The sequence below is a fragment of the Heterodontus francisci genome, chromosome 18, assembly GCF_036365525.1.
Source record: "Heterodontus francisci isolate sHetFra1 chromosome 18, sHetFra1.hap1, whole genome shotgun sequence".
Taxonomy (NCBI): domain Eukaryota; kingdom Metazoa; phylum Chordata; class Chondrichthyes; order Heterodontiformes; family Heterodontidae; genus Heterodontus; species Heterodontus francisci.
Genome location: NC_090388.1, coordinates 50,858,763 through 50,879,946, shown reverse-complemented (window position 1 = coordinate 50,879,946; position 21,184 = coordinate 50,858,763). Strand labels below are relative to the sequence as shown.

Sequence of the window (21,184 nt, the reverse complement as noted above, 5' to 3'; positions counted from 1 at the left end):
ATAATATAGGTGTATAAAATTATGAGGGGCCCAGATAGAGTGGATAGGAAAGATATATTCTCCTTGGCAGAGAGTTCAATAACCAGGGGGCCATAGATTTAAAGTAGTTGGTGAAAAGATTAGAGGGGCGTTGAGGCAAAATGTTTTCACCCAGAGGGTGATGGGGCTCTGGACTCACTGCCTGAAAGGGTGGTAGAGGCAGAAACCAAGTCCAAGTTTCTCCAATCCTTCCTCTTAACTCACTCATCTGATAGGAGTGATCAGCCTGATGATTCTGCACAGCCTTCAATGATTGAATGTCAAGGATCAGCTCATTCCAGGGTCAGGGCCCCAATGTCAGGACCATTTCTGGGTCCCAACCCTGCTCCTCATCGCTGCTGGACGTCCGATGGGCCAATTAGTGGCCTGCTGGCACGTTCACCGTCCAATTAGGGGCGACAGACGTGGAGAGCAGGTGGGATGTAGACACAGTGGGCCCTATTTAAAGGGCGACAGGCAGCCATTATTGTGGATGCTGGCATCATGGGCGATGGCAGAGGCTGGAACGCAGTGGAGCAGCAGCATGGCATGCACCTGTGGAAGGGTGGCTCCACGTTTTGCCAGCTCCTCCCTGGAGGTGCCGTTTGAGGTGGTGACAGCCTAGAGAAGTGTCCTGTTTCTGGGGAGTGACAGGAGGAGGCCAGCCAGCCAGACAAAGCAGGGATAGATGGAGGTGGCTCAGGAGGTGAGCAGCCACAGTGTGGTCAGCAGGATATGGGTGCAGTGCCGGAAGCAGCTCAGTTACCTTCTGAGGTCTGGCAAGGTTAGTGCAATGCTATATCCAGATGACGACAGGTCTCCAGTTCTGAAGTCACCAGCATGCCTATGAGCAGAGCAGCCTGAGGGCACATAGTGCTCAGGAACAGTCAGGATATGTGTCCCCAGATACAGTCCTGAGCCATGGGCAATGCTTGTTAAAGTCCAGAAAGCTTGTTGTGGAAGGATAATGCTGGAGCCTATATTTACTCAGTTTCACATTTCTTGTGCAGAGTAAAAGAATTACAAACATGCAACTCCTCACTCAAACCCTTCACCAGTCTCAGTGAGTGTCTGTTGATAAGTGCTCAACTAAGACCCCAATTAACACCCTTCACCTGCATATAATCAAACCATTGATATACAATTTAAAAATTAACAACACTCACATCACAAGCGCTTGTGTAAGTAGTGACAGTGGAGCCATGGACATCACATGAGTGAGGCACAGGAAGCGGTGAAGGAGAACACCATGGTCTTAACTCTTGCTCTTGTCTTTGCAGAAAGAAAAAAAAAAGCACACAATGCGCGAGAGAGGGATCGCACCGGTGGTAAAGTGATGCTTCTCGCTAGACTGATGGCCATAGAGGAGGAAGCCCTTGAAATTACCAGGGTGGCAGCTCGGAAGGAAGTTGGCAAGGGCGAGATGGGCATCAGTCCAAGAGGGGTCAAAGCACGTTACTATTTCCATGAGACAGGGCTGGAGCTCCATCCTCTTTATGTAGCCTGTGCCAATGCATAAGCTACTATGGGTTGCTGCAGCTCTGCGTAAGCAGCTACTGACAGAAGAGAGCTTTCCGAAGCAATGTCTTGTGTCTCCCAGGTGTGAAAGAGCAGCCTTAATATATCACGGTGCCATTGGTGGCAACTTCAGAGGAGGAGGATGCATCTAAAGCACCACTGTCACAGCAGTCGAGCTCATCCTCCACCAGTGCAGATACACTCACCTTGGTGGGGCTTCACGTGAGTTTAGCACAGGTGGATCAAGGTGACCAACACTTCACATGTGAGCAGGAGGTGGTGACGGAAACAGAGGCAACGGTGAGCAGTACCCCTCGGAAGATGGAGGACAACTCTAGCCGTGCTCAGCTGGAAGGAGATGCAGAGGCTTGGGGGTCACTGGCGGGTCTTTCTGGAACAGCAACAGGAGCTGTGCGCCTAAGGGTCAGAGTTTCCTGAGGCAGTGCGAAAGCCTTGGGCAGAGAATGGAGGGGTTCATTGATGAGGTGTGTAGATGTGTTCCACAATGTCTCAGGCATATGAGCACACGAGCTCCTCTGTTAAATGAGTAGCCAACCTCTTGAAGAGCCAGAGGCGGCATCACTTGACACTGCCCTGCACAAAATGTAGCATTGACCCATCAGCTGCAGTGGTGATGCAAAGATGCTTGGACAGGCAACCAGATGCCCCAAGCTGGTGGTTCCCTTGGGCATGCATGCAAACCAGGAAGGGCTGGGGCAGGCAGGGATGATGCCTGCCCCTCATGGGACACCTTCGTCATTGGCCGCCACCTTGGCCTCTCTGACTGAGGCACCATCAATAGCACCAGCCCCCCAGATCAAGGCTGCCGTTGCATCGATGCAGGTGGGGCAGCCTGTGGCAATGCCCCACTGGCACCGCAACTGAGGAAGGGCACCATGGGCATCAGCCGCACACAGACACACGCGAGCAGCCTGCTTCCACTTCTGCCGCAGCCATAGGGAGAGCACCCTGTAGGAGCAGCTGTGTGCAGACAGTGCCGCTTTGGTAGTTTCCCTTTGGGGTTTATTTGGATGACTTTTGTAATGCTTCTGTATATTGATTAACCCTCAATGTAATAAGGTTCAGGTAGCACTCTGGATTTGTATGATTCCATTGTTTTGAAGGCATTAAGGCACCAGCATGATGAAGTGGATGTGCAATGCAAAGATAGGTGGTCAAGGACACTGTGTGGCTGGTGGCAATGTATTGTCCAGGCATTGTGGGGAAACAGCAGACGTAACTGCATGGCAGGCATTTTGGAAGCTGTCACTCCTTGTGGGAGATGCGTGGTACTGGGCCAAATGCAATACAGGATGTGCTGTTCTCAGCAGTTTGCCTGAATCAGTGCAGCCTGAGCTTCCCTGCCATCTTGGTCAATGGTTTGACACCTCAGTTGGGTCTCTGAAAGGCCTTGCAGATCAGGATCGCTGTGCTCCACCATGTCTTCCTCCTCTTTCCCCCTCCTGTGAAAACGTGTGCCACACCTCCACATTTTTATCCTCAAAGTCCACATTTCTTTGGAGGGTCATGTTGTGCAGGGTGCACCATGTGAGAAACCCTTCAGGGAGTGTACTGGAGGGCACTCCGATTGGTACCACATCTTCAGGAGTCTGTTGGTCTGCTTAATGATGGTTCTATGCTGAGATGGCAGAGGCTGTAGAGACTCTGTGCCTCCATTGTAGGGTTGTACACGTGTCTGCAGCTATTTCTTCAACAGATAACCCTTGTCCCCTGGCAGCCATCCATGTAGTCTCATTGGTGGCATGAACAGCTGCAAGACCTGCAATTGCCTCAGGATGAAAGTGTCATGGCAACTGCCAGGAAACCTTGCACACACCTGCAGAAAATGCGTGTGGTGGGTCGCACACCGGCTGTATATTGAAGGAGTGGAATCCCTTCCTATTGATAAATGCCCCTGGCTGCTCTGCCGGTGCCTTGATGGCAACATGGGTACAGTCAATCATGCCTTGCACCTGAGGGAATCCAGTGATGGAGGCAAAACGCACTGCTCTCTGTGCCTGTGTGGTCCCATCAGTTTGGAACTCAATGTACTCTGATGCCCTCTCTTACTGGGCATCCATCACCTGCCTGATGCTATGGGTGGCCATTTGTATATCTTATGGTGAGAATAGCGCATTTTTGCCCTCCCTGCCACCCCCCCAGGCATCATCTCTGTGGTCTTCTGCACCAAGAAGCTGCATGTGTTGCTGGGGCAGCTGCTCCTCATCGCCACTTCAGAGTAGCTGAGCCCCATGTCCAGGGATGGTCTCACTTTCCACCAGCTACACGTGAATGGCTGCTTGGACCACTCTACTCCCAACTACACCCCTCCCCTACCTCCCCCGCCGCTGTGTCCCATTGACCCCTGCAGGTGCACTCTTCCACAATTGGTTCAGTGCCTCCACCTGAAACACTATTAAGCTCTGCTTACATAATGGCCACTGTATGCCAAAGCATGAGCTCCTCTCCACCATTTATGCAACGTCTGGAATGGCTCCCCAAGATGCCTCATGTATTTGGATGGGCTGCTGATCCAGCATTTTTCCCATGCATTGCCTTGAAGATCAAAATCAGATCTGCAACGAGCTCTCAAGTGGCTTGTTAATTGCCTCAATTGATTACCCGCCATTTATGGTGGGTTGTCATGACCCGAGATAAAGCCTCCACCAAAATTAGTGGGAGGCATGAATGCAGTGGGAAACCAGCATGCCCCTCAGCACTGCGATTTTTCCAGCATGCTTGCCTCCAAACCTGCCTCCGCCTCAGGATGAAATTTCAGCCCAAGGTGTGGTCTGACCACAGCAGTATATAGTTTGGCTGCTTCTGCCTTGTTTTCTACTCTTTGGGCTATGTAATTCAATATTTTTTTAGCTTCATTTATTGCTGCTACATATTGTTTGGACATGTTGAGTGTGAGTTAACTAAAATTCCTAGGTCTCTTTCAACGTCTTCCTTAGTTATGTTAACACCATCCCTCAAATACACATATCGCTCATTCTTTGTTCCTTTGTGCCTTCAATCTCTGAATGTAACATTACTTCTTACCTCTTCAAGTGGCAGATCCCTCAGCTTGGGCAAGGAACTGGAGAGAAGTCCTATCAAAAATGGAGTGGGAGAGCAGGCTATGTCAATCATGGATGGAGGTAGTACAGGGATGTAGGTGTGCTGCCAGGCAAAAGGATACAGAAGTGCCATCACTGCATGGCAGCACTTGGATAGAGTACTGCAGGAGGGAGAAAACACCAGTTAGAAACTCTGCATTCAATGATACTAGGCCTCTCAGGCAACTGGCTCTTAACACATTTTCTTCTTCAATCCCGATTAGCATAAAACCAGCATTCCGTCAAAAAACAAATCCCTTTGTTTCTGTATTGTGTTGTGGTCTGGGTAGGGATGAAAATGATTACAAAATAGATATTTTTAAATTTACTCCAAATTGAGGATCCACATATTCATAATTCATTTCTAAGTCAATGACTGGGTAATGCTGTAGATTTTAAGCTATAAAACCAATATTACTGAGAACTTCAAAACAGCAAAGCAACTATTGAAAACCCAAATCAACTCTGAAAACAATTTCCAGCAACAGTAGAAACCACAGAGGTCCCTCCAAGTAATTAGTCTTTCAACTCTGTGTTCAAATCCAGTCTATCAGATGAGGATGAAAGTCATATATCTGCTGGTTGTAAGAGTACAACGTGAATGAGTTTGGATAGTCTCAATCAAGATCCCAGTGGACATGGGCCTCAAATTTGGCACTAGTTAACACAAAATTAGCTGCTGCTCTCAGAGGCCACAGGATGGAAAAGTTAAAAGTGGCTCACTGGTACAATAAGGGATGATTTTCTTGGTTGTGTTGAGGGGCATTATTCAGGCAAAGGAGAGAGAGAATTACATGCATTTAACCATGTTTATAAGTACTTGATGCTCTGAGTATCTGAAATGGAAAGTGTTCCATTCCCTAGCATTAATATGCATCAATTTAAAGAGCACAGAATTTACACAAAATGATTTAAAGAGAAAATTTGTTGGCATATGCAATAATTTGGTATTTAAGTCACAATGAATTCAAGATTCAGGTTTTTGTAATGAGAGCAAGATTTGATATTTTACAGGAAAAAAAAATCAAATGAATATTATTTTTACATTAGTATCATGTTTATGCAATGGTTTGAATTGTAGGAATATAATATCCAATATGTTGCAGTGAATACAATACATTAATCCCACCTTGGACTTCCCACTTTGCTCTCATTATTTATGATGTTAAACCTCTAAACTGGGCCACTGCCCGTTATTAACCAGGAGACAGCACAGAGCGGTCTCTGGATGTGGAGCAGTCTCTAACTCACAGCAATCTCCGATGTTAGAGAGGATTCTGTGCTGTTTTTTTCCCCTCTTACGCTTTTCACTTAAATGCGTCATTAGAAGTGGGCAGGGTTCCCAGTGAAAGGCTGAGTGGTGTTTGTAGCTGTTTTAATTGTAGTGTTTATGTGACAGGGCCTCAGGATGATGGACAGCAAAAATATTGGAACAGCTGCTTCCCATTAGATTCTGGATCAGAATTTGTGAAGAGTGAACAGGATTTGGCAGAAGAAGAATCCAATGCCCGTCCCTGAACTCAATCAGCCTGCCTCTTAGAAAAGAATTTCACCTAAAACATGTAGGACATAAATCAACTCTGCATACAGTAGTAGCCCCCTTCCTCACAATCTATAGGTAATATTTGGGGGGGGGAGGGGGAATTTGGAAATTGTGGCAACTTATAATTTCCACGTTTTTGCTGACTGTGTAAGAGCTAGCAGTTGATCTCAGATAAGGCTACCATGATGGGATAACCACCCCTCCAGTATAGTCATCATCTATTCTGGTCTGAACATTTTCTGTATTTTCTTATTCCAAATTATTTTTCCTCCTTGTATTAGCTGTAGTTGTTTAATTCCCAACTTTCTATTTTTTCTATTGAGAGGTCCAATTCCCCTTTCTCTTTCAGTTGACCATGCCCTCTCTCGCTGCCACATCTAACTCCCTGGATGAAAACACTCTGATGGGTGTTCCGTTTCCAGTCACCTGCATCTAGAAACTGCAATGAGACTGAATGGGGATCATCTAGTAGGGCATACAGGTTCACTCATTGATTTTGTTTCCCTTCCTTGGGTATGGGAGCACCACATTTGAGCTGAAAATGTTTACACGCTTGTGTCCCACCATCTTGTGCTGAACCTCCAGCAGCTGGCACCACTGTGGACAGAGAGCAAAAACATCAACTCGCTACAACTTGAGGTAATGCACTAGATTCTGAATGCAACAAAGCGAACCAGACTCTATTTCACAAGAAACCCTGACATCCATGCACAAAAGTATCAATACAACAATCAGGGATGACTGAAAAGGCTGAGGCTCTTTTCTGTAAAAATGACGCAAAGGGTGACCTAATAGAGGGTCTTTAAAAAATTATGGAGGGATCCAATAGGGTAGACAGAAAGATGATGTTTCCACTTGTGGGAAGCCCAAAATAGTCGGCCATAAATACAAGATAGTCACTTCTAAATCCAATAAGGAATTCAGAGAGTAGTTAGAATGTGGAACTCTCTACCATATGGAGTGGCTGAGGTGAATAAGCTTAGATACATTTAAGGGGAAGCTAGATAAATGCATGAGGGAGAAAGAAATAAAAGGATAGGTGAGATGAAGTTAAGGTAGGAAGCGGCATGTGTGGAGCATAAACACCTGTGTAGACCTGTTGGGCTGAATGGCCTATTTCTGTGCTGTAAACATTTTGTAATTCTATGTAAGTCCATATTTGTCATTTATTTCATTCTGAGAATGTGATTCTATTTCCACACTTCATTCCTGCATTTTTTGCATTCTAATATCCAACATTTATCCTCTTTAGAGATGCAGGAGATCATTGCTGCAGATCTTCCAGGAAGAAAAACAGCAGCACACTATCACATTTGAAAGAAAATCTCCCAATCAACACAGGTTTAAGTGCATCACTCTGAATATCAAAACATTTCTCTACAGCCTGATCTTACCTCCAGATTAGATGCATGGTGAGGCCAAGTCTGCTGGCCTGTGCAGACACTGATCAGTGTGCATTGATAAAGATAACAAGTTTGATATTTGGTCTGTGCTCTGTCGGTTGACTTCGGATAGGGTGATTGCAATCAGTTTCAGTGCTAAGGGCACATGTATAATGCATCCAATTAAGTGCCAATTGCGATGAGGTATTGGGAACTGGACAAATGCATGTTAACATGCTAATTCAACTGGAACTAATTTGAGTTGAGTATGTTGATGAATGTACGTTGGGTTTCACATGCAACTTTAACTTTGGAAGCAGTGTTATAAATCTGAAGAGCATTCAATGCGACACAAACCCTCTGCTCGCTGCAGGCTTTACTGCTTCATAATCAAGGTCATTGTAGTTTTTAGCAGAGCTGTATTTGGGGAAAACGCTACATTTTTCACCATTCCTCGTCTATATGTTCTAATGTTTAATGTTCTATATCCTAAATGTAATTTCCAGAAGAAAAAGAGAGCTCAGTAGTATCAGTAATGTTTAATTTTCAATGGATAATCTACTGAAATTAAACAGATAGGAAAGATTAATTAGTTGGAAACCCCTCCTTTACTGTTACTGCTTTGGAGCAAAATTCCAAATCGAAAAGAGTGTAGCAATAGTGTGTTTGTTTGTTTCTCTCAGTGTTGTACATTTGCCTTAGTATTTGAATCTTGACGATGCTGGACACTTTGTACCTGCATCTGCACCATCCCCAACATTTGTGCTAACCGTACAATTTCCCCTCCATCCACCCAGCTGGCAATATGCCTTTAACATGACTTTTCCCCTTCTAACTGAAAAATGTTTTTAATAAACAAACTTCAGACTACAATACAAGTATCGAGCTGCATTCCAGGAGTGAAGACATTCTAATAACAGCTGACTGACCTCCATTATTGTGCCATAGACAGCATGTTATTAGAAAAGATTTCCAATGTTAGTTTCAGATCTCACAGGCTGCAGCCAGACGTTTTAAGCATCACCCCTTATAGAGTAAAATGAAACCCATTTGAAATGAACCCAACTGGACAGCAAATTCTCTTTGGAGCCTTGATGACGTTTCCATAGCAATGCAAAAAACCCAGATATAACAGCATTCCTTCCAGACTCTCTAAGAACTAAACTGAGGCTGGAATGTCTGACACATCAATGATTCTCACACAAAGCAATACTACCAACCACCAGATTTTAAAGAATCCGGAGCTTAAAAGGAGCTTGCAGTACATTCTTTTTAATTGCATATTTTATTCCTACTTATAGTATTTTTTTTTTAAAGAGATACAGCACTGAAACAGGCCCTTCGGCCCAGAGTCTGTGCCGACCCATTTATACTAATCCTACACTAATCCCATATTCCTACCACATCCCCACCTGTCCCTATTTTTCACTACCACCTACCTATACTAGGGGCAATTTATAATGGCCAATTTACCGACCAACCTGCAAGTCTTTCTACTTGTTTAAAACTCAAGTTCTGTAAATTTCCTTGAATTGGTTAAAAAACCCAACTCAATTCTCCATATTGGAACACAATTCTCCTTCTCCATAAAAAATTTCAATTTCCATAAGTTTATTCATGTAACAAGCATAAAAACGGGCATTGTAAAACCATGAGCATGACAGAAGGACCCATTATGTCCATCAACAAAGCACATTGGAATTCAAAAGTTCACAATTTCATTTACAAACTGAGATATAGGGTGGTATTTACTGGAGGCGATGGGGGTTTTGCCGCCAGCTAAAGAGCTGGCGACAGTCATGCGTCACCTCTTTTTGTGAAGGCCCACCGCATTATGTGCCAATCAGCACTTATGGACCCCAGGAACGAAGTCCCACCCACTGAGAGCTTTCAGCCAGAGTTCAGCAGCTTTTTTTCCCCCAAAATATACTTTATTCATAAAAATCTGTAAAAAAAAATACATTACAAAACAGTTCCAAACAGAACCAAGTCAAAAATTACAAACAGTGCAAAAGAGGTCAGTTTCCTTCAATACAGGAGTGAGTTGCCTCACAACCCTTCCATTTCACTTTTCATGCCATATACATTTTACAGCAAACAAAGATTTTCTGGATACAGTTCAAGGGGTTTCCCATGGATCCAGCCCCTCTGTTCAGCTTGGTGGGGGGACCTTACACTGTGGTCTTTCCCCATTGAGCCTTTGTGGCGGCTGCCCCAAGCTTTAGTGCATCCCTCAGCACGTAATCCTAGACTTGGAATGTGCCAGTCTGCAACATTCTGTGGTGGACAACTCTTTGCGCTGGAAGACCAGCAAGTTTCGAGCAGACCAAAGGGCATCTTTCACTGAATTGATAGTCCTCCAGCAGCAGTTGATGTTTATCTTGGTGTGCGTCCCTGGGAACAGCCCGTAGAGCACAGACTCCTGTGTTGCAGAGCTGCTTGGGATGAACCTCGACAAAAACCACTGCATCTCTTCCCACACCTGCTTTGCAAAGACAAATTCCAGAAGGAGGTGGGCAACTGTCTCTTCCCCACCACAGCCACCTCGAGGGCATTGTGCAGAGTGGGTGAGACTTCGGGCGTGCAGGAAGGATCTGACGGGGAGGGCTCTTTTCACCACCAGCCAAGCTACATCTTGGTGCTTGTTTGAAAGTTCTGGTAATGAGGCATTCCGCCAAATGACTTTGGCGGTCTGCTCGGGGAACCATCCGACAGGATCCACCATCTCCTTTTCCCGTAGGGCCTTGAGGACATTCCGTGCAAACCACTGCCTGATGGATTGGTGGTGAAAGGTGTTTTTCCGCAGAAACTGTTCCACGAAGGATAGGTGATACGGCACAGTCCAATTGGATGGAGTGTTCCGTGGCAATGTGACCAAGCCCATCCTTCGCAACACCGGGGACAGATAGAACCTCAGCACGTAGTGACATTTGGAGTTTGCGTACTGGAGGTCCACACACAGCTTGATGTAGCCGCACACGAAGGTAGTCATCAGGATGAGGGCGATGTTAGGTACATTTTTCCCACCCTTATCCAGAGGTTTGAACATCGTGTCCCACCGGACCCGGTCCATTTTGGATCCCCAGATGAAGCAGAAAATGGCTCGGGTGACCGCCACAGCGCAGGAGTGGGGTATGGGCCAGACCTGCGCCATGTACAGCAAGAACATGAGCGCCTCGCACCTGATGACCAGATTCTTACCCATAATGGAGAGAGATTGCTGCTCCCACATGCTCAGCTTATGTTGTACCCTGGCTACTCGCTCCTTCCAGGTTTTGGTGTACGTCGCGGCCCTTCTGAACCATATCCCCAGCACCTTCAGGTAGTCTGACCTGACGGTGAATGGGACAAAGGATCGGTCAGCCCAGTTCACAAAGAACATGGCCTCGCTCTTGCCGTGGTTAACTTTGGCTCCCGAGGCCAGTTCGAACTGGTCGCAGATACTCATCCGTCTGCGCACAGGCGGCGGGTCCAAGCAGAAGACGGCGACGTCATCCATGTACAGGGAGGTTTTAACCTGAGTGCCTCCAATGCCTGGGATTGTCACCCCTCTTATGCTCGCATCCTTCCTAATAGACTCAGCAAAGGGTTCAATACAACAAACAAACAAGACAGGGAAGAGAGGACAGCCCTGTCTGACTCCAGATTGGATAACTTTCTGATTCCCACCCATTGATTGAGACTGCGCTACTGATGTTTGTGTAGAGCTGTTTGATCCAATTGCAGATTCCCTCCCCAAACCCCATTTTGAAAGCACGTCCATCGTGTAGGTGTGCGATACCCGGTCAAAAGCTTTCTCCTGGTCCAGGCTGATGAGGCAGGTGTCCACCCTCCTGTCCCGTACATAGCGATCGTATCCCCGAGTAGCACGAGACTATCAGAGATCTTCCTGCCGGGTATAGTACAGGTCTGATCAGGGTGGATCACCAACTCCAGAGCAGACTTGACTCGACTGGCTATGACTTTGGACAGAATCTTGTAGTCAACATTAAGCAGTGAGATGGGCCGCCAATTTCTGATTTCTGCCCTCTCCTCCTTCCGCTTATAGATGAGGGTGATGATGCCTTTCCTCATGGATACTGACATGCTGCCAGCCAGGAGCATACTCTCGTATACTTCCAGCAGGTTTGGGCCGACCCAGTCCCACAGGGCCGAATACAACTCAACCGGTAAGCCATCGCTTCTGGGAGTTTTACTCATCTTGAAGGACTTGACAGCTTTGTCAGCTCGTCCAGAGTTAGCAGTTTGTCCAGGCTCTCCCTCCTGCTGTCATCTAAGACCTCTGTGATAGATGACAGGAAGGACTGGGAGGCTCTGCTGTCTGTGGGCTTAGCCCAGCATAAAAGGATTTGCTGATCCTTAGTATGTCGGACTGCGAAGACGTTACTGAGCCATCCTCTTCCTTCAGGCTGCTGATAACAGAGCTCTCTCTGTGTACCTTTTGGAAGAAGTAATGCGAGCACGTCTCATCCTGCTCAATGGAGCGGACTCTGTACCAGATGATGATCTTGGAGGCCTCCATGGCAAAGAGCGAGGCCTGCTGGCTCTTCACCTCATGGAGGTCCTCCTTGACCTCGACCCCTATAGTCTGCAGCCAGAGCAGATTTTGCATACTTCTCTGGAGTTGGGACATTTCTCTCTGTCTTTCTCTCACCCTCTGAACACCTTTGAAGATAAAGAACCTCTTGATGTTTTCCTTGATCGCCTCCCACCAGTGAACTGGAGACTCATAGAGGGGTTTCACGGTCCTCCAACCTTTGTAATCCCTTTTGAGTTCCTCAACGTTCTCTGGGGTTAGCAGTGTAGCATTGAGCTTCCATATCCCCCTGCCAACCTGCTGGTCGTCCTGTAAGTGACAGTCAGCCAGTAAGAGACAATGGTCGGAGAAGAACATCGGCTTGACGTCGGTGGATCTGACAGCACGGGACACAAACGGGAAGTCAATCCTGGAACAGGCAGACCCGTCCGTTCTTGACCATGTGTATCTACGCTGCGCTCCGTCTGCAGGTTTGCTGAAGACGTCGTGCAGTTTGGCATCTTTTATTGTTTCTATTAGGAATCTGGACATAGTGTCCAGTTTGCTGTCGTCTCTGAAGGATTGTCCAGCTTCATCGATGATGCAGTTGAAGTCACCGCCTAGGATGACCGGCCTGGACGTCGCCAGCAGCAGTGGGAGCTGCTGGAAGACGGTCAGCCGCTCGCTGCATTGAACGGGGGCGTACACGTTGATCAACCGGAGTGGAGCATTGTTGTACATTACATCTGCTACGAGGAGGCGACCGCCCACCACCTCCTTAATTTCGGAGATGGTGAAGTTACCTCCCCGCAGCAGAATACCCAGGCCGGAGGAACGGGAATCATTACCCCCAACCAGATTAATGGTCCGTGGGACCACCATCGCAACCATTGCCTGTAGGTGCTGAGGTGTGGTATTCCACACTCCTGCAGAAACAGTAGATCGGCTTTGACCTTGGCAAGGTAATCCAAGGTTGAAACACATCGCGTAGTGGATTTAATGCCACGCACATTAATTGAAGCAATCCTTATACCCATTTTTTTAAGTTGGTTGTTGCTTCCCATACCATTTGTCCTTGCTAGTCCCAGTCCTTCGGGATGTTCCTGCGTACCCATAGTGTACGCAAGCTGTTTCACAATAGTTGGGCTCAGAAACCCCTCCTGGTTTTTCATGCAGGGGTTGTTCCGCTGGGGTGATCTGGCAGGGGGGGGGGGGGGGGGGGAGAGGGGGGCGGTGTCTTGTAGGCAGCAAGGATTGGGCTGTCCTCTGCTGTTCCCCTCTGTTCCTCCTCGAAAACATCACTGCTCCCGGCTTCCCGGAGCTGAGGTGCGCCAGACATGTCTTTGCTCTCGGTGTCCTGGAGCTGGGATGCGCTGGCCATGTCGCTAGGTTTGGCGCTTTGGGTTTGGGGCACGCCAGGTCCATCATAGCATCCAGTGCCCGGGGGCTGGGGGGCTTTATCTTCCAGCTCCTTGGAGTTCTGCCGCCTCTTTTGAAGGTGCCGTCGTTCCAGCACTTCCTCGTCCAGTGAAGAGGAGCTGCTGTAGTCTGTCTCAGATGGTAGCATCCTCTTGCCACTGGTTTGGGTGGTGGCCTGTTCCGCTTTTGGAGGTTTTTGCTTTGTGGTTTTCCTTTGTACCACTTGCCACTGACCTGTTTGTCCATCTGCTGCCTCCTCCTCCATTGATTCTGTCTGTGGAGGAGGGGTTTCTGGGCGCAGGGTAGGTGCTGGGTTGCTGGTTTCAGCTGCCTCCCCTTTCTTCTCCTTCTCAGGTAGACTTTCCTCACTGCGGAGAGGGTTGCTTGTCTCCTTTCCAGCACTGGACGCCTTAGTCGTTCCTTCGCCCGGCCTTTCCTTGGACCTTGCCACCTGAGCATAACTGAGGCAGCGTTTGGGGCAGGGTTTGCAGAGGTGGCCTGCTGCACCGCACAAGTTGCAACACTTACTCTGCTTACAGTCCTTGGTCTGATTGCTTTCCTTCTTGCAGTTCTTGCAGACGACTGTGCTGCAGTTAGCTGCCACATGAGCAGATTTTCCACAGGTGCGAAAAACTCTGGGCTGCCCAGCGTAGACCCAGAAGCCTCGACTTCCCCCGGTAGCGAAACTGGAGGGAGGGTGGATGATGGCTCCATTGGCATCAACCTTCAAGGTCACCTTGACCTGCCGCTTGCTGGTCCAAATCCCAAATGGGTCCTTGACATCAGTGCTGCTGCCGGCCACCTATCTGGCGAGAAAGGGGAGTACATCCACCACAGGAACATGGGGGCTGTAGAGGTGAATTGTCAGCATCCAGTCACGTTGTGACGGAAGCATGAAGAGTGGCTCCACTGTGAGGATCGATAGCGGTGCCAGGTTCCCTTTCTCCTTGAACGCCTTCAGGAACTTCACGCATCCAGCCACATTTTTGAACGTTACGCCGAAATATCCACTGCTGGGGAAATCCTGCAGGCAGAAGATGTCCGTAACTTGGAATCCACAGCAATCGATGAGGATTTTCTTGATGAAGAAGGTGCGATCAACCGGTGCATCTCCATCCTTGTCCTTCACCACCACCCGAACAGTGTTATGCACTCCCTGGACTGAAGCTCGAAGATTGGTTATAGCCATTTTACTCAAAGCATAACCAGGATCAAAAGCCACTGATCCTGGTTTCTCCCCTGCCAAGTAAGTACTGATAAGAACAGATACTACACTCGATCTTAGCCAAAAGGCTGAGAAATGATGCCAGTAGTGCACCCTGAGGCCCAGGATCGTCAATGGACCCAGGCCACAGGTGAGTGATGGCGGGAGGGGTTGTGGGGGTGGTTGGCAGCAAGGGCAGGGAGTCGCTCTCAGCAGGCATCCCCCCCCCCCCCCCAGTCATACTGGCACTCGCTCCTCTCTAGTTCCTGGGGTAAATTTGGTTAAAATACTCTGGACAAGTTCTGGTCACTGGAAATGCCTCTCACTGGGAGCTCAGGATTTAGGTTGGGATAATCCTAAAAGCCTGCAGTAGGGTCATAGAGTCATACAGCACAGAAACATGCCCTTCGGCCCATTGTGTTTGTGCTGGCCATCAAGCACCTACCTATTCTAATCCCATTTTCCAGCACTTGGCCCGTAGCCTTGTATGCTTATGGCGTTTCAAGTGCTCATTTTTTAAAATATATTTTACAAAAGAAATTCAATTATTTGAGATTCTGTCCCCTCCACTCCCCTTGCTAGAGCAATTGGCTCCTTCATATCTTGACTATGATGACCTCTTCAACGTACATATCTTTCATAACGATTGATGGCTCCACATTCTCAGTCATAAAGATCTAATCGCTGCAAACCAGGTCGTCTGATGGTTGGAAATATTAGACAGATCTACTCAGGCCACAGAGTACCCACCCCTTTCCCTCATTTACAGATGCAGATGTCGAAGTGCTCCTGCAGGAGACTGTTTGGCACTGACTGGTTGAGGGCCTCAAGGATAGCAGTAGTGGACAAGTGGAAGGGGTCATCAGGGCAGCCAGTGCCAATTCTAGTATTTGGCACACCACCACTCAATACCACAAAATGTTTAATAACTTCACCAGATCAAGATGAGACCGTCATGCCTTCTAGAATGGATTGTTCTAAGCATATGGTTTTGGAGCGACAAGCTATGATTCTGATGTCCTGCTACATACAACTAACTTCCTCTCACTGTGTTGAAGTGCCCATGAGATAGTGCAGTGCTCTTTACACCTTCAGTTTCCATTTTTCAAATATTCCTTCATTCACAGCCGTGTATGCAATCACATGGAGTGTAACTCCTATCCATTTGCCTTTTAGTATTCCCTTTATGGTTCCATGCAGACACTTGGGTTTTATTGCATCTCATAAGTTACTGAAACTATTTTAGCCCCTTCGTTTTTCTTTTTGTGAGAACAATGTAGCTGATTACAGCTGGAAACGATCACCAACAAACCTTCACTTTCTCCTTCACCACAGCAGAAAGCATTGGAGCTCTTGGGGAGAAAGGCATCACAATGAATCAGGGTTGTGAGAAGGCAGATACCAACTGTAGATTTGGGTGACATTCTGCTTTTCCCCTTTCTCATTCTTTTATACCTTGTAATACCCAGCAGCAAATTACATCATAAAACCCTTATGTGAACTCTGCTCCTTCACAACTCAGTCTAACCTTCTTTTCCACCTCAAGTTGCATCTGAAGAAGCAGAGGAGGAAGCAGAACTAGACCCCTTTACTTCAGGTTCTTCCCAAACTCTATTACACCCACTGTCCATCACTCTCTTCATTTCAAACACCAGCCCAGAAATATCCAGCTGGAAACCAGAAGCAAGTACACAAGGTGACGCAGAGAGTACAAGTGGGAAGGAGGAACAGTGGGTCAAACATGAGGATCAGGAGATGTTGACCCTCAGCGGAAGAACCTGGAGACCCATATCTCAGAGGCCCTCAACTTTTAAAATAAGAACATTTCCATAATGCAAAGCACATGTGCAGACAACTGTGCAGCACATTGTGGGTCAACTGGAGGAATCCACTATCAGCATTTGTGGCCCCCCTGATGGATTGCTTTGGAGCAGCGTAGTCTACCCTGGTGCCTCGACAGCTTCAGGGACATATGCAGGCAGTGCCCATGATAGAGGCCCAAAGACAGTCTGTGCTTTTGCCATACACACATTCAGACCGCTGCCATAGAGATTTGATGGGAGGGGCCATTTCCTTCCAACCTTCAAGTGATTGGGGCTATGCTATAACAAGTATCTCATGGGGTTTCACTGATCTCATATCTGGTTTGCTTCCCCATAGGTCAGTGGCCATGCAGACGTAATCTCCAGCACTCATGGTGCGGTAATAAGGCACAAGACTGTCCCTCAAGATAGCAGCACATGCAAGGCCTCCCACAAGCCTCCTCGGATTCCTGTAGTTAGTATATAAACGGGATGACTAATGTACAATGTATACACATGTTCTGTATATATATCAAATATCCATTGCCCCTTATATATCAGATGGTATATATCACAGATAGGTTCTATAATTAACCAGCAGGTGGTGTGATTTGGGTGCATTTAGGAATACCATTAGGGTGAAGGGACAGCCGCTGTTGACTAGCCACAGAATCTCCGGTAGCTCCCAGTTGGCTGTTTTTTTTTGTCTACTATGTTTCATTGTAAATGACAGCAATGACTATTAGCCACCTGAGTTTATCTGCTGTGAAAATCACCCTTCTTTCTAGTAGAAGTGAAGCAAAGACTTTAATCAGCTGGCGGATGGTCAGCGACAAAAAGAGACACTCGAAGTCCACGTGCTCCAAACGGGAGTCCAAGGGTCTGCACAGCTGGATCACCTGCAGAAGAGGACACCTGTCAAAGCACTGCATCAGAAGCAAAGTTGTCACTAGCTATCAGACATTTTTTGGCAGGTTCAGTTTATGGAACAGGCAGGAATAATCTTTCTCCAAATCTAATATATTTTATATAATATAAATAATGTACCATATCATAGAATATAATAGCAGGGAGGTTATTCTAGAGTTGTATAAAACACTAGTTAGACCATAATTAGAGTATGACATACAATTCTGGTCAGTGCATTACAGGAGGGATGTGATCCCATTAGGGAGGGTACAGAGGAGTTTTACAAGGATGTTGTAGGACTGGAGAATTTTAGCTATCAGTAAAAATCAGATAGGCTGGGGTTATTGGGTTTGGAACAGAGGAGGTCAAGAGGAGATTTAATTCGGGTATATAAAATTATGGAGGGGCTTAGATAGAGTGGATAGGAAAGACCTATATCCCTCAGCAGAGGTCAATAACCAAGGGTCATAGATTTAAAGTAATTGATAGAAGCATTAAAGGAGAGTTGAGGAGATTTTCTTTTCACCCAGAGGATGGTGGGGGTCTGGAACTCACTGTCTGAAAAGGTGATATTGGCAGAAAACCTCATCATACTTGAAAAGAATATGCACTTAAGGTACTGTAACCTACAGGGGTACAGACCAAGAGCTGGAAAATGGGTTTAAGCTTGCTAGATATTTTTCAGCCAGCACAGACACAACAGGCCAAATGGTTTCCTTCTGTACTGTAAATTTCTATGATTCTATCTCTATTCAGACAACTACCATGTTTTTCTACTGGGGAGAGGAGTGTGGATTGCCAGTCACTGTCATTGCTTGGAACAGTTCAAACAGTTTTATAAAGTGGCTTCATGCTTTAACAATATCGCTACTTAAACTGTGATAACAATTAAGATTTTCACCAGTGGATGCAATCAGCAAAGCAGTATTACTATGTTACCTATTTACTCCATTGCAGGCTCCTCTAGATACTAAACATGTCACCATGACAGCTCTTGTATTCTCAGATCCTCACATATGGCTTCAGAGCAGATTAGAATACTTCTGGGCCATGTGCTACATACCAGAAATATTTTAACATTACTCAGTTTTCAGAAAGTTCTATTGCGTTGTCCTAGAGTGAGCCCCATAGAGAATGTATGGAGACAGTCTGGTGTCTCCTATCAAGTCAACAGGGCCCAATCCTAAATGTACATATGTAACCACATATATCACATTGGAAGTCAAATGAGATGGATAGATGCTTTGCGTTCCAGGTCCTTGGTAGCTGGACCTCTCAATCTCTCAGCCTCATCTTCATTCAAACTGACCTGGCAGCCTTGACACAGGGATAGAAAAGGATTAAAGGCCACAGCATCTCTTCAAGAATATGGCTAGTGGAAAACTAATGAACAGTTTTTTTTATTATTGAGAAACCTAAATGAAGACACAAGCCCTTAGGGCAGAACACCACAAAGGCTAAAAAGGACAAGGGAGAAGATGAGATAAATCCAGAATATTAAGATCATGTCAACTTGGGTTTTAAAAACCTGTACAAGGAAGGAAGACAGAAATTCCACAGTTCTAAGGCTTGAAGAAAGAATGAGTTACAGTAGGTATGTATAATGAATCTTCATATCAACACAGTGAGGATGTAGGGAAAGAAAGTTCAGAGGAGCACTGACCAGATCTGGTAAGAGAGAAACAGAGGCAGAGAGAAACATGAGAGAGAAAAATTGTACATCAGATAACAAGTGTTTCCTTGTATCCTCTCCACGAGTTCTTTTTAAACTTCATTTATTCATGAGATGTGGGCATCGCTGGCTAGGCTAGCGTTTATTGCCCATCCCTAATTGCCCTTGAAAAGGTGGTGGTGAGCTGCCTTCTTGAACCACTGCAGTCCATGTGAGTTAGGTACACCCACAGTGCTGTGAGGATGGGAGTTCCAGGATTTTGACCCAGCAACAGTGAAGGAACGTCGATATAGTTCCAAGTCAGGATGGTGTGTGACTTGGAGGGGAACTTGCAGGTGGTGGTGTTCCCATGTATTTGCTGCCCTTGTCCTACTGGTTGGTAGAGGTCGCAGGTTTGGAAGGTGCTGTCTAAGAAGCCTTGGTGCGTTGCTGCAGTGCATCTTGTAGATGGTACACAATGCTGCTACTGTGCGGCGATGGTGGAGGGAGTGAATATTTGTGGATGGGATGCCAATCAAGCGGGCTGCTTTGTCCTGGATGGTGTCGAACTTAGAGTGTTGTTGGAATTGCACCAATCCTGGCAAATGGAAAGTATTCCATCAGACTCCTGACTTGTGCCTTGTAGATGGTGGACAGGCTTTGGGGAGTCAGGATGTGAGGCAGGATTCCTAGCCTCAGACCTGCTCTTGTAGCCATGGTATTTATATGGCTACTCCAATTCAATTTCTGGTCAATGGTAACCCCTAGGATGTTGATATTGGGGGATTCAGCGATCATAATACCACTGAATGTCAAGGGGAGAAGGTTAGATTCTCTCTTGTTGGAGATGGTCTTTGCCTGGCACTTGTGTGGCATGAATGTTACTTGCCACTTATCAGCCCAAGCCTGGATATTGTCCAGGTCTTGCTGCATTTCTACATGGACTGCTTCAGTATCTGAGGAGTCACGAATGGTGCTGAACATTGTGCAATCATCAGCGAACATCCCCACTTCTGAACTTATGATTGAAGGAAGGTCATTGATGAAGCAACTGAAGATGGTTGGGCCTGGACCCTACCCTGAGGAACTCCTGCAGTGACGTCTTTGAGCTGAGATGATTGACCAACAACCATCTTCCTTTGCGCTAGGTATGACTCCAACCAGCGGAGAGTTTTCACCCGGATTCATATTGACTTCACTTTTGCTAGGGCTCCTTGATGCCCTTGTCGGTCAAATGATGCCTTGATGTCACAGGCAGTCACTCTCCCCTCACCTCTAGAGTTCAGCTCTTTTCTCCATGTTTGAACCAAGGCTGCAATAAGGTCAGGAGCTGAGTGGCCCTTGCGGAACCCAAATTGAGCATCACTGAGCAGGTTATTGCTAAGCAAGTGCTGCTTGATAGCACTGTCAATGACACCTTCCAGCACTTTATTGATGATTAAGAGTAGACAGATGGGACAGTAATTGGCCGGGTTGGACTTGCCCTGCTTTTTGTGTACAGGATATACCTGGGCAATTTTCCACGTTGCCGGGTTAATGCCAGTGTTGTAGCTGTACTGGAACAGCTTGGCTAGGGGCGAGGCAAGTTCTGGAGCACAGGTCTTCAGTACTATTGCCGGAACATTGTCAGGGTCCAAAGCCTTTGCAGTATCCAGTGCCTTCAGTCGTTTCTTGATATCACACGGAGTGAATTGAATTGGCTGATGTCTGGCATCTGTGATGCTGGGGACTTCAGGAGGACGCCGAGATGGATCATCAACTTGGCACCTTTGGCTGAAGATTGTTGCAAATGCTTCAGCCGTATCTTTCGCACTGATGTGCTGGGCTCCCCCAAATTTGAGGATGGGGATATTTGTGGACACACCTCCTCCAGTTAGTTGTTTAATTGTCCACCACCATTCACAGCTGTATGTGGCAGGACTACAGAGCTTAGATCTGATCTGTTGGTGATGGGATCGTTTAGCTCTGTCTATCGCATGCTGCTTATGCAGTTTGGCATGCAAGTAGTCCTGTAGTGTAGCTTCACCAGGTTGACACCTCATTTTGAGGTACATTTGGTGCTGCTCCTGGCATGCCCTCCTGCACTCTTCATTGAACCAGGGTTGGTCTCCTGGCTTGATG

The 21,184-nt window shown here is 46.8% G+C and overlaps 1 protein-coding gene and 1 pseudogene across 5 annotated transcripts in view; both read right to left on the bottom strand.

Moving 5' to 3' along the window:
- The window catches only part of si:dkey-82f1.1 (DENN domain-containing protein 2A), a 148,697-nt gene that overhangs the window by 11,014 nt on the left and 116,499 nt on the right, over window positions 1-21,184 (bottom strand). For all 5 annotated transcript variants that reach the window (XM_068050732.1, XM_068050730.1, XM_068050729.1 and 2 more), the window contains 2 exons: window positions 17,254-17,402; window positions 4,582-4,759 (listed from right to left, as the gene is read on the bottom strand). In XM_068050732.1, coding sequence (XP_067906833.1) covers window positions 4,582-4,759; window positions 17,254-17,402 — 327 coding nt within the window. The remainder of the gene's footprint in view (window positions 1-4,581; window positions 4,760-17,253; window positions 17,403-21,184) is intronic.
- Window positions 14,668-14,802, bottom strand: LOC137379908 (U2 spliceosomal RNA; annotated as a pseudogene).